The 16,566-nt window shown below is 43.9% G+C and overlaps 1 protein-coding gene across 2 annotated transcripts in view; it reads right to left on the bottom strand.

Annotated features, from left to right (window-relative positions):
• The window catches only part of LOC137619602 (tetratricopeptide repeat protein 14-like), a 78,109-nt gene that overhangs the window by 15,729 nt on the left and 45,814 nt on the right, over positions 1 to 16,566 (bottom strand). For both annotated transcript variants that reach the window (XM_068349784.1, XM_068349785.1), the window contains 2 exons: positions 7,307 to 7,821; positions 856 to 952 (listed from right to left, as the gene is read on the bottom strand). In XM_068349784.1, coding sequence (XP_068205885.1) covers positions 856 to 952; positions 7,307 to 7,821 — 612 coding nt within the window. The remainder of the gene's footprint in view (positions 1 to 855; positions 953 to 7,306; positions 7,822 to 16,566) is intronic.

The following is a 16,566-nucleotide window of genomic DNA, read 5'->3' as shown; positions in this document are numbered from 1 at the left end:
TAACTGGTGCCATGGGTCAACGAACTCTAGCTCCTAAAACCAACTAACACACCACAAATAATGCTCAACATCACCTTCAAGTAGTCCACTAACTGTATCGTAAATTTTATTACAGTAATTGTATAAAAATACTGTACAAACTCAAATTTCTACATCCTTTCCTTATAAACTCCTAATAACACTAAAGACTACCTCTATATTTCATGCTATTCTCTTCACAATTGTAAATCCTTAAACTTAAAACTATTCAATTCTGTTATTAAGTTTGATGTTATATATAATTTAGTTATGATTAATTTTTACTTTAAAATGATTTCTCTCTACTATCTCTTTACATCAAATTTTAATCTATTATCCCTTCAATTTAGTTTACTTCCTTTCATCATTTTTATCTAATTATTTTTGGCTTATTATTAGCCTTTAATAATATTTGATGTCTTCTTACATAATAAATTACAAGCAGACTTTTAAATAACTAGAATGAAAACAAGACTTTAGTCCATATTTAGTAAAATATTAGAACTGAATAGTTAAATTATAAGGATTTAGGATTGTGAAGGGATGAGAATTAAATTTAGAATTAGTTTATAATGGGTTTATGGGTGTTAGGATAGCTTATAAATGCCTAAATTTATTAAAAAAAAAATATATATATATATATACCGAGGATTTCTGTATCTACTTTGCGGTTATTCAGCTATTATGGTGTGTCATAGAACATAACATCCACCATGATAGCCGAAGTATTACTGTATATGTTACTGCTCTTACTTATAAATATAATCACATATCAATCTCAAGATTACACCCATTACAATAAAAGTTTTATAAAGAACAGCAAGAAGTATATACTACCTAGTAGTCGAACACTGCTTTACTTGCTTCAAGAACTGGTCGACTCTCTTTTCGTACTCCTCGTCTTCTTTTGTTGCATATGAGCTGGCTTTGGCACCTGCAAGAGAAGGGTCTATATACTTTATCCTTATTCATTATATGTAAAACAATTTATTACAAGTTCCAAATAAAATATGTACCTCTCCATCCATCCTTTTACCATCAAAATTGGTTCTTCAGAAATCATGTACTTGTATATCAACAGCACAATGTTAAACAATATTCAACTCACCTTAAACATTTCACACACAGGCTATTACAGAGCATTCATGTTTTACTGTATTCTGTGAATCCTTTTCAAATAGGTGGCAGAGAAAACTGGCTTAAAAATTCCATTTTTGTAATATAAAAAAGAACAAGGTATTTTTTTCTTTTCCGATCAAATCTTACATCCTGTTTCAATTGGGGTTACAGACACAACTAATATGTTTTCTTTATTTAATATAAAAAGTACATAAACAATAACAATTGGCCATTGACTTTTCATTATATTCCTGTAGGGCATTGTTGCAATGAAACAAAAGTGAGAGGTGAAAATTAACTGTATCAAAATAGGAGTGCGAGTTGCCTTTATGAACCAGTTAAAAACTGAAAGCTGTCACTCATCAAACTGATGTGAACTTCATCATATATTTTTTGTTAATTGGTTGACAGCTCGCCTGGATGAACTACCTAGCTGACCTGATGGTTAATTTGGTTACAATGCTGCAATCAGCCCAATCTCATTAAGGTCAATTAGATAATTTGGGTTTTCTGCTTAGTTCTAAAGTGGCACTATGTGCACAGGATGTGGTTGAAATCAGCATAGTTATTGCTAGTAGGTGTGGTTAACCATATGACACATTTGTATTTTGATGGTCTCACTGAGAAAGAGCTTGATGTTAAGGATATGCAGAAGCTTGAGTACACTCCAGAGATTGTTGTCAAGAGATCTATCTACGACATTGATGGCATATACGAGGCTCTGCCGAGTTGGAGTAAAATTTAGTTCTTTGCATTGAGTACCTGAGTAGAATGTCAAGTAAGATGCTGATGAACTTATACTGGTCATGGGATTTGCTATGTACATCAATTCAGGTAAAGGCATAGATTGGAAAGCTTGATTTAGATGTCTTTTACCAGGAGTGTTAGTTTTTATGGCCATCTCATTTAGAAGTGGTTTCCCTTTGGCAATGAGCTGAATGTGGCAAAAGGGCACTACTTCCTAAGCTTGTCAGTAGCATTATACTGTATTCCTCTGATGGCCAGTAGTACAAGAGTTACTGCGGGCTAAACAACACCAGTATTTCAAGGGGCCTTGCAAGGTACCTTTAGAATAATAAACTTTTACCTCACACTCGGATCAAACTAAGGTGTGCATGGGTCTGAACATAGGCGTTTGCTACTAGGTCCTGAGGGCTGGAAGAGCACTCGTTTCTGACCTCAAAATCAAGAGATCCTGGATTTGATGCGAGTTAAATATTTACTGTATTTCTATATTTCCAACATTATCATACATTAATATTCCCTGTTGAGCCAATACTAGTAACCCTTGAGGGGCCAAGCTGTTGTTTAAGGATGCCAGCAAAGAATTTAGATATCAACCTGTAGTCCAATAGTTGGAAGAATGGGTCGATTCCTGTCTGTCACCTGCTACATAATTACTGCTGACAAGTGATGTTCCTGAATTTGCACTTATGATAATAGTACAAGAATTAATGCTTAGTAGTAGACACATCCAAGTGTTCCTAGGATTGTGCAAAAAGTTTTACCGATGCCTTGCAATCTAAATTATCTCTATCTTTCAAAATCATCTGGTACCCTGGGTCTCTTTACTATCATCTAACCATGGATTGTTGGTGCACTTTCTCACATTGCCAACAGCACTGTTGGAAGTGACCTTAAAAGTCACTGTTTTCAAAGCCAGAGAAATCATACATCACTTCCTTTGATGTCTTACAACTTTATCCCCATATTTCTTACTGTTTTCTGTTTCAAGGAGCTCCAAGTTTTTAATCACCGGTACTTGAAATGATTCAATAAGAGGTTAATAATGTTCAACCTTTCAACCATTTTCTTGCCACTTTTATTCTTTTCATCCCTTCCTCCTTTCAAGACCAACATCACATAAGAGGGATTTTTTCTGGTAAAGCATAAGGATACCTTAGATCATACCTTAATTCTTAGCCTTAATCAAAGAAGTATCTGTACTTCATAGAACACTTGAATAAAGGGTTGTTCCTTCACAAATGTATTTTAGTAAAAATTATCATTCTGATACCTACCAGGAAATTATAGTTAATAACAAGGCACAAGCTCCTGGTCCTTAAAATAAGATTAAATTTTTTTAACTACTATTGCCCTCCCTCTTGGAACCAACAAGCGCGGAATCGTACTCATGTGACCAGAGATGGTCGTGAACCATTCATGTTCAGATTAAATCAGTACAACTTCATTGACGGTAATACTAATTAAAGTTCTTCTTGTCTAAAATGCAATAAAGTTCACCGAATCTTCACAGCTATCAATCAAAAGCATTGACAGTTTGAATTTTCATCATTTCAGCAAAATTTGCAGCCACCACCTTGAATTCTAGCGCCTCACTAACACTCCTGGCCCCCCACTGTTACACAAATCATGGTTACCCATCATAATGCTTTACAACCTTACTGTGGTGCAGAGACTTATGCCTCCAGATAGCTCTGCCTTCCTCAGAAGTAACTGTTCAAATCCTCAGAAGTAACTGTTCAAAACATTCTGGCCAACTCGCAGATGTTTACATGACTCACTGTCTATTTCTCCCAAAAATATCATGCAGCCTCGCCTCGCTCAATTTACATATAAAGATCAAACTTCCTCGCCCTCAATACACACTTACACTTGGCTCTATGAACACAAAATATATTTCTGAATGTTGTTATTTTTTTTATTTACCAAGGCACTTCCACCAATTTTGGGGGGTAGCCGACATCAAACAATGAACTAGAGGAGACCTTTCCTCTCTACACTCCTCCCAGCCTGACTAGGGATTCAGCCGAGTTTGGCGGGTACTGCTAGGGTGCCACAGCCCACCCTCCCCCGTTATCCACCACAGATGAAGTTTCATACACTGAATCCCCTACTACTGCTACCTCCGCGGTCACAAAGGCGCCGGAGGAAGCAGCAGGGCCTACCAGAACTGCGTCACAATCGATCGCCATTCATTCCTATTTCTAGCATGCTCTCTTGCCTCTCTCACATCTATCTTCCTATCACCCAGAGTTTTCTTCACTCCATCCATCCACCCAAACCTTAGCCTTCCTCTTGTACTTCTCCCATCAACTCTTGAATTCATCACCTTCTTTAGCAAACAGCCACTTTCCATTCTCTCAACATAGCCATATCACCTCAACACATTCATATCCAATCTTGCAGCTAAATCATTTCTTCCACCCATTCTTACCCTCACTACTTTGTTCCTAACCCTATCTAATCGAGATATACCAGCCATACTCCTCAGACACTTCATCTCAAACCCATTCAATTTCTGTCTCTCCATCACTTTCATTCCACACAACTTCGATCCATATATCACAGTTGATACAATCACTTTCTCATACAGAACTCTCTTTACATTCATGCCTAACCCTCTATTCTTTACCACTCCCTTCACTGCCCTCAACTCTTTGCATCCTGCGTTCACACTCTGACGTACATCTCCTTCCAATCCACCATTTGCTGCAACAGAGTCACAAGTACTTAAATTGATCTACTTCCACAAGTAACTCTCCATTCAACATGACATTCAACCTCGCACTACCCTCCCTTCTCGTGCATCTCATAACCTTACTCTTACCCACATTAACTCTCAACTTCCACCTCTCACATACCCTTCCAAACTCTGTGCCTAATCGACCAAGCTTCTGAATGTATAATACAAAAACTGTCATTCAATTATATCAGATAAGTAAGGACACTAAGAAAAAGTTGGAGATAATAAAAAGGTAAAAGACTGACAAACAATGACGATGCAGTGTAATGTGAGTCATATTCAATGTAAAAATTGACTCATTTGACAACAACGTTATATTGAAGTCCTAAATCTTTTATGCTCTTCAATTAATGCACTACTTTTGATGAATATATTTGCTGACTATTTACTTGACCAGAAAAACATCTATTAAAATCCATAATTAGCTGGTATGTAATTTTGAGGCTCTGCTGTATGAATATAATATAAAAAGACCCCTCATGTGCACAGTTTCATAAATATATTAGTCCAGTACAACACCATACAATTCTATAGTTTTCCAGGGCTCATCCCTTCAACAGAGGAGTCTTAACCCTTTAACCCCCAGGCTATTTGGAAATTTCCAACCCTTAACCCCCAAGGGGTTATTTTTTTCCCAGCACATTTTGCAGTATATTTTTTTAAATTGCTCTAACAGCCTTAATTTTTGTCATAGAGAGGTCAGGTTGGTCTCATTCTCTTGGAAAATGCCTGAATTTTCTAAAAAAAAAATATCAAAAATATGAAAAAAAATTCTATAGCCTTTTTTTGCAAGGACGTACCGGTACGTCCATGGGGGTAAAGGGATGGGTTTTGTGAAACGTACCAGTACGTCCTTTGGGGGTAAAAGGGTTAATGTATGAGAAATCTAATCTTGAGATTCTGTGTATATTCTTATCTTTATCTATACTGTGCATCCATTTTGCATACATTCAAAATCATAAAGGTTTGCCCAAGGTTGGGTTAGGATTAACTGGTAAAAGAGCTTCAAATTAGCTACTCTAACCAATCCCAAAAGGCCAGTTTCCAAGAAGACACACTTCATGCTTATTGTATCCAAGATACTTGAAGATTCCTCTAACTACCTGTGGTACTGAGGTAATTAATACCACTTTAAATGCTATTTTCTTATAATGTTTATAATGATAATAATAATAAAAATAATAATAATAATAATAACAATTATAATAATAATAATAATAATAATAATAATAATAATAATAGTAACAATAATAATAATACTACTACTAATAATAATAATAAAAATATTTTCTAATAATGTTTATGATAGCAAAAATAATAATAATAATAATAATAATAATAATAATAGTAACAATAATAATAATAACAATAATAATAGTAATAATAATAATAACAATGATACATACATACACCAAGGCACTTCCCCCATTTGTGGGGGGTAACCGACATCAAACAAATAAAAAAAAAAAGGGAACCTTTCCTCTCTACGTTTCTCCCAGCCTGACAAAGGACTCAACCGAGTTTGGCTGGTCCTGCTAGGGTGCCACATCCCACCCTCCCCCATTATCCACCACAGATGAAGCTTCATAACACTGAATAATAACTATAATAATAATAAGAGCAATCCGAGATTTCAGACATCCGCCGATGAATATTGCCAACATTTAACTACGGTTTACGGACATTGCCTCCCACTTTTCCTATGCTAACTGTACAGTAGATGGTGAAAAGTGCAATGTTGACCCAGAATCGTGATCTTGATCCGTATCGCCTCCAAAATTTTGTGGTTTCTTCTCATGCATATCAATCCATTGTAAAAATTTGGTGAAAATCTAATGTGTCAATTTGTTTAGACGTAAACTTTAAAACTGTGAAAAATGCAAATCCGAATCTAGAATCTGGATCCAGTACCGGATCATCTCCAAAACTTAATGGAGTTGTCCATGGCTTAAGATCCATCTGTGGGGAAAATTTTGTCAAAATCCGTTGGGCAGTTTTGACGTAATCCTGTCCACAGACAAATAAATAAATAAACCGACTGAAAAACATAACCTCCTGCCAACTTTGTTGGCGGAGGTAATAATAGCAGTAGTAGTAATAAGGGTAATAATAACAACAATAATAATAATAATAAGGATAATAAAAATTAGTATAGAGGCAAATTAGAGGCAACAGTAACAACCTCGTGGAATGATTCATGTGTTTTTCATTTCTATCCATAAATATTTCTTTACTGCACAACTTTTATTTAATTAACAACCATGCTAATAAATTAGCAATTCAAATAGTAACCTGCAATAGAAAAATAAATGCTATAAGGAGAATTAACAATAAAGGCAATAACTGCTGCTTATGGGAATAGTGTGTTTGCCACAACACCAAATTATTTCAAACTTCGCAGCATAAATAATTTTTCTATATTTGAGTGTGCGCGGTTATTAATGGTTATGAGGCTACTGATCCAAGTAACAATAGACTATCAGCATTACTCACTCATATTTACATATTATGTTGTTACCAAAAAATGACATTGAAAATAATTTAAAAAATAATTGGGTTATCACAAAAAATGCCTTCCAGCTAAAAGCTGGTAACTACAGTACAACATAAAACTAATTATTTTAATTTAGGATAAAGTTGAAAATAATATTCTGTCTATAAAAAAAGTTAGTAATAACTTACCTTGAGTAGGATTTACCAGATAATTTGGCACTGGTGGTTGGCGAAAAGGGAAAGGAGGAGGAGGATAAGATAGATTGACGGGAGGCATAAAACTGTAGTTTGAATAAGGAAGCGAAGACGAGGGTACACCAACACCTTCTCCGAGCGATGGCATCATATATGATGAGGTTGTGTTGATTTGGGGCGGTGGGTGCCAGTGGCCCTCCTGCATGGCAAACTTTTGTGCTAATGGAGATAATGATTTACGTTCGCTTTCTTCCGACTTGCTTGTTGATTTTGGTGAAGATGCCTCATTAAGTTTTACAGCACTTTCTTTTGATACTGGTTGTAACGATGGACTTTCCTTAGGAGGACTGTTTGATATTGACTTATTCTTCATGGAAGGTATATTAAGTTTTGATTTGAATGCAGCTGCATTTTCCTTAACTTTTGCAAAGTATACTAATGGGTCATCTTCAACATCTACAATTGGAGCTTTATTTGATACTACTTGAACATCTTCAAGTGGCTTTTTACTGAAAAAAAAAAAAACCAGGACAATCAGCTAAAAAAATACATTCCAAACTAATTAGGCTCAGAAAAGTTTTACTTCATTTTCATTGATTTATATTCCACAAATACATAACTGATTAGGTTTTTATCTGACAAAACTCTTAGCAGGAAAGGTTCATAGTAAATACTGAATTTCCCCAAGGTACAGTCTCAATGATACAGAGTTGCCTTATAAAGGGTAGTAACAATAAAACCTAGTTTTCAAATCCTAAGTTAGATTGGATTGGACTGGATAATGAATTAAAGACCAGAAGGCCAGGCACTGAAACTGGCGAGGTTATTCAACATGGCTATAATTATCTAAATTGGTAAAAATTAAAAAATGTTGAAACTGCATTCACTCATAACTATTTTTTATCATTTAAAACAATATTCACTCATAACTGCATGTAACTCACGCATTTGGAAGAAATTAAAAGAAAAAACAAATTTTAATTAAAAACAAAAAATTTCATATAATTTGTATTTTTCCTAGCTATAAAAACCTGAGTCATTTACATGGGTAACTAACTACTAGCCAATAAAAAATATGGTCGATTGCGTTATGCTCCGTTGCTGGGTAAACACAGTACATGCGCAAGGAGCAAGAGGATACATGCTCAGAGCATCTCTTCACAACACCTACCTGGTCAAAGACTCGTGGGGCAGTTGAGGCGGGACCTTTGATAAATGACTCAGGTATGTATAGCTATCAAAAATTCAAAGTATATAAAATTTGTAATTTATTACTATGCAGATACAAACTTCTCAGCCATTTATATGGGAAGTCTTCCTTAGGGGGGAGGAACTCTCCGTGAAGTTAAGAGGTATACCCTTCCTCTCTCGAAGATCTAATTACTATATGTAATACCAGGAGATCAACATGAATCATAGAGGACAGGGAGCCTTTGTAGGGTGACGGCCAGATCCCGTAGAAACATGAATGTTCTGAACTGTGGCCGTCGTTCTAAAAACGATTTTGGCGGGAGAAGCTAACTTAAAAACCCCACCTAACCTATGCTAAAAGCCGTATCCTTACCCAGGGGGGCTTCGCCCCCCGGACCCCCCCCCCCCCCTTACACAACAGTTTCCTTACCTATGAGTACAACGGGAGAAGCTAACTTAAAAAACCCACCTAACCTATGCTAAAAGCCGTGTCCTTTCCCAGGGGGGGGCTGCGCCCCCCCGGACCCCCCCCCCTTACACAACGTATTTAAGATCCGTAGACCATTTCCAAACGTTTTTATTCTATACAAGATAACAGTCGGAGCGATAATAAGCAAATTAGGACGCTTGGCCGTAGCGCTACAAACTACCCGAGGACAGTGTACCGACTTGTAAAGAAGCAAGGCCAAATTTCCGATTCTCCTCAGGAGTGGTCTCCATGAAATTGAGTTATACCCTTCTCTAATACAATTACTATAAGTAATAGTAAGAGATCTATTAGAATTGCCAGAGAACAGAGTAGCTGGCTCATAAAGAGGCAAGGCTGTTTGTTCAAATCCCAAAAACGGAATCTTCGCCAGGGGTGAAGTGGTATGAACATAATAAAAGGGCAATCTTTTTAGTATATCATAAAATACTAAAGAAACTGAGGAACACTTGCTTGCATTAGGGTGAAAACCCAGGGCAGGCTTCAAGTCCAATCGAGATCATTATCGAATAATGTCGAAAAAAGTTAGGCCTGAGGCTAAAACTGGCACGTGTCCTGCAAAAGCGGACAGTTAAGTCATCTTTTGTGCTGCCACAATAATGCTTACTGAGATGAGGTCTAAAGGCTTGATATGCCGCCTTTAAGGTAAATGTCCGCTATCTGGTCCTCCGCAAAAACAAAAATATCAAGATTTACTGGACATTAGCACTCACTCGTAACTCACAGTTAATGAATAGTCACTCAAATGACTGTGAATTAAGAAAGTCAAGAGAGCTAAACAATATAAGGGTTAACGAGAGGAATGCGAAAGGCTCGATCCTAGAAAGGATGTGACAGAACAACTTCGTAACTTTGAGACCAGCAGTGTGGTGAAGAGACACTGTGAGCAAGCTCAAAATTTTGATTGGACGGTCGTAGAAAACTTAATTAGTAGTATCCCCATATAAATGACTCAGAACTTTGTATTTGCGTAGGAATAAATTCAAAATCATATATAAATGAATATGACAAATTCGAAGATAATTTGTATTTTTCCTAACCATACAAACCTTAGCTATTTACAAAGGGTTATTACTTTTAGCGTAGCTGAAATGGCGAGCCATTAGAATTTAACGAGGGTGTATTACCCCCGCGCTAGTTAGCGGGGGGGTAGGGGAGTGGTAGCTAGCTACCCCTCCTCCCCCTCACACACAGGTGAATACTCACTTTCACTTAGAGGTAGGACTTGTCTTGGGGGACAGGGCTGGCGGGCAAATATGTGTAAATAGCTAAGGTTTGTATGGTTAGGAAAAATACAAATTATCTTCGAATTTGTCATTTGTTCCGTAACCGAAATACAAACCACGCTATTTACAAAGGGTGACTTATCCCTTAGGAAGGGTGGAAAGTCCCCAGCCATACTGGCTTTGGCTTTACCCGGGGACTCAGAATCCGAGTGAGTCGCACTCGAGAAAAGGAGTCCCTGCACCTCACAAGTTCCTTGCACCGCAAGGAACCATGTGGCCTACGTAAGCTTGTGTGTGAAGGAAGAAGTGTGACCCGTCTTAGGCAGTTGACCTGGAGTTCCAGAAGGAACTCTGGGTTAAGACGTTCCCAATACCACCTCGTCAGGGTATGGGGGACGCGACAGTATTGATTCAATACTCGGAACACAAGGAAGCATGGTTTACCTGCAGAGGTTCGAGGTCAGCTATGCAGAGACCAGGATGCTGCTTCCCCGTAGAGGGGATGATGAAGAAAGAAGTAAGGGCCAGACATACTTCTTTCGTTCATGCAGACTAAAACCTGATAACAATGCCCTCAACCTTCTGCTACCTGTCCAAAAAGGAGCCTGAGGTTAGACCAGCTGTTGTGTAGCCACCACAGAGCGATAGAAAACGTATCGAGACTCCTGTGGGTCACGCCCTGCAGGAAGCGGGCTGCGAAGGTCATCAGACGCTTCCAGACTCCAGCTTGTAGCACCTGCGTCACAGAGTAGTATTACTCGAAGGCGAGGGACGTTGCGATGTATCCAACATCGTGCTGTAGGGCGACGTGACGGGGGAGGGTCTGAAGACAGGTCGAGATGAATGTCCTTGAGTCCGGGCTGAAGAGGTATACTGGTGACTCTCCCCCCATGTCCTCCTTGTGTTCCCAAATCGGCTGCAACTGAGGCCAAACTGCAGCTGTTCCCAGCGCTAACCTCTCGATTCCTGTACTGGCAAGAAAGAGAAGGTCTTGGGACATCAGACACAGAATGGAGACTCAAAATCTTGAATGAATCGGACCGAAGGGTCGGGACCCTCAGATTCTGAGTCTAGCCAACAACTCAGGAGCGAGCCTGAATGTTGCCTTCCCCTCTTCCTTAGAAAGGGGGGGAGTAGTAAGAGACCAAGAAGATTGCTTACACACTGGCCGTGGCCAGAGTGAGCAGAAGACCCAGGGCGGAATACAATCCGAGGCCTGTCGTAAAAGGGTCTTGAGAAGATCTCTTAAAGGACTAAAAGTCCGAGCCATGCTCCAAGTTGGAGGTCTTCCTCCGACTAGGGCAGGGACGATCGTAGCTTCGCATGAGCGAGGATAGATCCAGCGGGCAGGAAAAAGTTATTCCTTTAAGCCTGAAGGTCAGGGAAAGGCTGAGCGACAGGCTTCATTGCCAAGAGCGGAGAGGAGTTTCCTCCCGCCGAAAGGCAATAAGACCGTTATTGCTGGAGAAGAGGCCTCACGGGAAGAGGTATATCTCCCACGGCACCAACCACCTTAGACTCTTCACTTTGCCTGGGAGACCCCTGTGGATGACTATCGCAGATGACGCGACCTCCGTACCGCGACTGTAGCGGGTTGTCTCTTCTAGAGGAGGAAGCGTAGTGTCTCCAGGCATGAAGCCGAAGCGACGCCCCGGTTCGGGAGAGATGTCGCAGTGTGGTTGCTTGAGTAGTCTGCGCCGTGGGAGAAGCTCTCCCGGGAGTTCCGTCAGGGGAAGCAGAGGGTCCAGAAACCGTTCTGCACATAGTCCCAGTGGAGCTCTCCCATTGAAAGGTTGACAGACAACCTGGTTTTGTTGAGACCCATTGTCCGCAGACAAAAAGGAGGGAAGACGCAGGCGTCGAAGTTGTCCCACCATCACCGGAATGCATCTTGCCAGAGTCTCGGGGTCTGAGACTGGGGGGAAAACTAGCGGAAGCTTGAGGTTCCAAGCTGTCGCGATCAGGTCCCCCAGACCAGCACTTGCTGGTTACCCAAGGTCAAAGACCCCTAGGTACACTCTCTCTATGAGGCTCTGCTCGGATAGTCTGAGAGAAACATTCCCCTGCCTGGAATGAGAGAGCCGATGGTGGAATTGAGAGAATCTCAATCATCCCGATATCTCTACTGCAAGATGTGAAGGTGTGAAAATGCGTCCCCTGCTGGTTAGCATGAAGTCGACACGCAACGGGGCGACTTGGCAGGAGCGGTAGGATCTGAAGAGGGGCCAGACTAAGGCCCTTAAGCCTGCCTGAATGATGGAGAGGTATCCTTCAGGTCTTGACCATAGGCCTGGACCGGAACATGCCCCCCCCCCTTTCCTTTGACGAGTCCGAGAACCGCATCAAGAATGTGGGGAAAGGACGAGAATATCCACTACCATCAAGAGGTTCCATAGGTCAACACCCATTGCAGGTTTAATAGTTCCGCTGGTCCCATAGGGCCAGGGAGTCCGGTTAAACATTGCCTGAAGCCACCGGAACTTGGATCGCCCCACATGGAACTTATCCTGAGGCGACCGTTCGGACTATAAACGGGTCAATGAGGAAAGAAGAACTAGGAAACGTTCCAAGGTAGGGCTGAAAACTCTGCTTGACTGAGAACAGGTACTGCGACTCTCCTCAGTCTTGCCACGGTGAACCGAAAGGAAGGCTCGGAGGATGTGGTAACAGAATCTGGCGTCCCCAGGTGGCTACCCATCCAAGTACCGACGTTGCTTAACCTCGCTGGACGGACGAGAAGCGGGGTTTCCAACGTGGTAAGGCGGTTGACTCAATATCATGGCCAGATACTCCAGATGTTGAGGCAGAGGAAGAGAAGGCTCCAAGCAAAATACCATGAGCCCACACTCATGGTCAGCATTCGGAAGCTTTTCCCGGCGCTGAAGAAGGTCGAAACCCGAGCCTACCGGAGTTGACCAGCCCTCCAAACAGCAGAGGAGGCGGAAGTCTGCACCTGAGCGGCCAAGAGGAAGGCAGGGAGAGTCCTCTGGGGAAACAAACCTGCTATGCCACGGCGGGATAGCCACACTGCATCATAAGCAGGAATACTTGCAGTTTAGGCTGAATTCGACGAGCACCCTGGAAGATGGATGGAATGGAAACTGAAAGTACCCGTCCTTCCGATCCAGGGTTAAAGGAGTCCTGTCGCCTCGTTACCAGTCTGATCGATTCTGCTGGTCTACGCTGGCCGAAGTTTGTTCGACAAACTTGATCAGGGCTGAGAGGTCGACTATGGACATCCCCTCTCAGATCCTTCCTTACAAGAAAGGATCGACTGAGGGGGCCGGGGGTGAAGCCGTCGATGATCCTAAGGAAGACCTTCGCCTAAGGTATGGATCATTCTGCCCAACCGGGCAACTCTGCTGATGCTATGGCATAGAGGTTCAGAGACACTGAATTCGCTGACAGAGACGGCAGGCGCGATATCCTTGGCTACTCACAGAGATTGTGCGGGAATGGGCATCGGGAAGCTGTCATTCGGATGAGTAACCTTAAGCATCCTCCCAGCGAAAAAACCTGCAATCCTAGAGTTCGTGAACTCCTTTTAGGACTATGCCCCCCCGGGGGAGTCTCCCGTGCCATCTGTTCCTGACAGGAGGAAACTACAATTGGACACCTTGTCCCAGTTGTCGTAGCCGATAACTTAGGCCGACGTGGTTGAAAGAAAAGGGAGCTGGAGCCCTGCAGAGTCTGGAAGAAAGCGCCTTGGAGGAGTGAAACCGGAAGTCGATTTACTCCGCACAGCAGATGTTTAAGTCTCTGTCCTTGGGCAAAGACAAAACTCTTCTCAAGGATGGAAGGGTGTCTGAGGTCGTTGACCTCCACAGATGAGACACCCGAAGGAAGCCTTCAGTCAGTGCGTCCAGATGGTACAACATCGAGCTTGTCCGCAAGTAGATACTTAACGACGAAAGGCCAAGGTGCCTGAGCTCGAGAGGAGGAAAGTACCCTTGATCTTCCTGTAGCTTCCTTGAACCAAACCTCGGGCCGTAACCGAGGAGGGAAAGAACCTGGTAAGCTCCCAGAGGAAGAGGTAAGCAGTCACCCCTTGTCCGATGGAGAAATCTTCAACGGAAAGCCCCCCCCGCCAAAAATCCTTCCAGGGCGGGAGAAGGAGAGAGTACTCGTGCAGGAGAGGGGACCCTCGAGACCGACCTCTTGGGAACCAACTTCGCCCTGGGGGAAGTCACCACGAAGTCCACTCCTCTCTTTCTCTTTAGCGTAGGAGAGACAGCCGCTGGTTTGTTACCCTGGCCGGTGAGTGCTGGTTTCATAAACCTCATTAACGCCCGTGCCAGCGGATCAAACCATGTCTGCTGCTCCAAGGACACAGAGTCCGAAATCCTCGCTAAGGTGAAAGGGATCGGGCGATCCTTTGGAGAGGACACGACGGTTCCTGCCTGAAAAGAAGGTGGGAAGAATGCTGTACTGACCTGTCTTCGTCCTGCACTACCAACCTGAGCTTGGATGGAGGTGATCCCGAGTGCCGCCTAGGAGCACGCGTCCCTGCTGCTACCACCGGCTGTGGAATTCGCCGCGAACTATGGTCGCGCGAGGGCGAACGGTCGCGCAAAGGCGAATGGTCGCGCGGGCGCACAGGCGAGTGGTCGCGCGGGCGCGCAGGCGAGCGGTCACGAGGGCGCGCAGGCGAGCGATCGCGCGGGCGCGCAGGCGAGCGATCGCGCGGGCGCGCAGGCGAGCGATCGCGCGGGCGCGCAGGCGAGCGATCGCGCGGGCGCGCAGGCGAGCGATCGCGCGGGCGCGCAGGCGAATGGGCGTGACGGCGAGGGATCGTGCTGCCGCGTAGGTGAAGAAGATCGCTGGCGGTAAGCGATGGCGAGCAGCATGTGTAGGTGAATGATCGCGTGATTAGGGTGCGATGGTGATCAGCATCCGCAAGAGGGCGAGCGTTCAGGGTTGTGCGATGAGGAGCAGCATGCGTAAGCGGGCAATCGTGCAGGGTTGTGCGATGGCGAGCAGCATGTGCAGGTGAATGATCGCGTGAAAGGGTGCGATGGTGATCAGCATCCGCAAGAGGGCGATCGTTCAGGGTTGTGCGATGAGGAGCAGCATGCGTAAGCGGGCAATCGTTCAGGGTTGTGCGATGGCGAGCAGCATGCGCAGGAGAATGATCGCGTGAAAGGGTGCGATGGTGATCAGCATCCGCAAGAGGGCGATCGTTCAGGGTTGTGCGATGAGGAGCAGCATGCGTAAGCGGGCAATCGTTCAGGGTTGTGCGATGGCGAGCAGCATGCGTAAGCGGGCAATCGTTCAGGGTTGTGCGATGGCGGGCGATCAGCATCCGCAGTTGAGGGTCGCGCGATGGCGATCAGCATCCGCAGTTGAGGGTCGCGCGATGGCGATCAGCATCCGCAGTTGAGGGTCGCGCGATGGCGATCAGCATCCGCAGTTGAGGGTCGCGCGATGGCGATCAGCATCTGCAGTTGAGGGTCGCGCGATGGCGATCAGCATCCGCAGTTGAGGGTCGCGCGATGGCGATCAGCATCTGCAGTTGAGGGTCGCGCGATGGCGATCAGCATCCGCAGTTGAGGGTCACGCGATGGCGATCAGCATCTGCAGTTGAGGGTCGCGCGATGGCGATCAGCATCCGCAGTTGAGGGTCACGCGATGGCGATCAGCATCTGCAGTTGAGGGTCACGCGATGGCGATCAGCATCTGCAGTTGAGGGTCGCGCGATGGCGATCAGCATCCGCAGTTGAGCTAGTAGCTGGCGAACCATGTTCCTTCAGAAGTGTTGGAGAACGTTGGCGTGCCAGCTGTAACACACGTGGGCGATCCGGAGATCGCTGGCGAGCTGATGATCGCTGACGAGCTGACGATCGTTGGCGAGCTAATGATCGCTGACGAGCTGATGATCGCTGACGAGCTGATGATCGTTGACGAGCTGATGATCGCTGACGAGCAGAAGGCTACGCGTGGAAGCCTTCGCAAAGAAGAAGAGTCCTTGACCCCGACCTGAACCGAAGTTCTAGATCGCGAGGGCGAACGTGGGCGCACAGGGCACGTAACAGGAACCGCAGGGAAGATCATCTTGAAAGCGCTGACGAACAGGAGAGCGCTGACGAACAGAAGGGCGCGCAGGGAAACCCTGACACGCAAGGGAAGAACCCCCGTGGGGGCAACCCTTTACCCCGAAGGGAACGTTGTCCGCCGGGAGACTGATGTCCGTCGGAAGACCGCTGTCCGTCGGGAAGACCGTTGTCCGTCGGGAAGACCGTTGTCCGTCGGGAAGACCGTTGCCCGTCGGAAGACGAGATTAGACTGCTGTCCATCTGCACCAAGACGGAAGATCGAGAAAAAGAAGTTGTAGGCTGCAAACGGATTCAAAA

This window comes from Palaemon carinicauda, chromosome 26 (assembly GCF_036898095.1).
Source record: "Palaemon carinicauda isolate YSFRI2023 chromosome 26, ASM3689809v2, whole genome shotgun sequence".
Lineage (NCBI taxonomy): Eukaryota > Metazoa > Arthropoda > Malacostraca > Decapoda > Palaemonidae > Palaemon > Palaemon carinicauda.
Note: the sequence above shows the minus strand (reverse complement) of the source record. Positions and strands in the feature narration are given on the sequence as shown.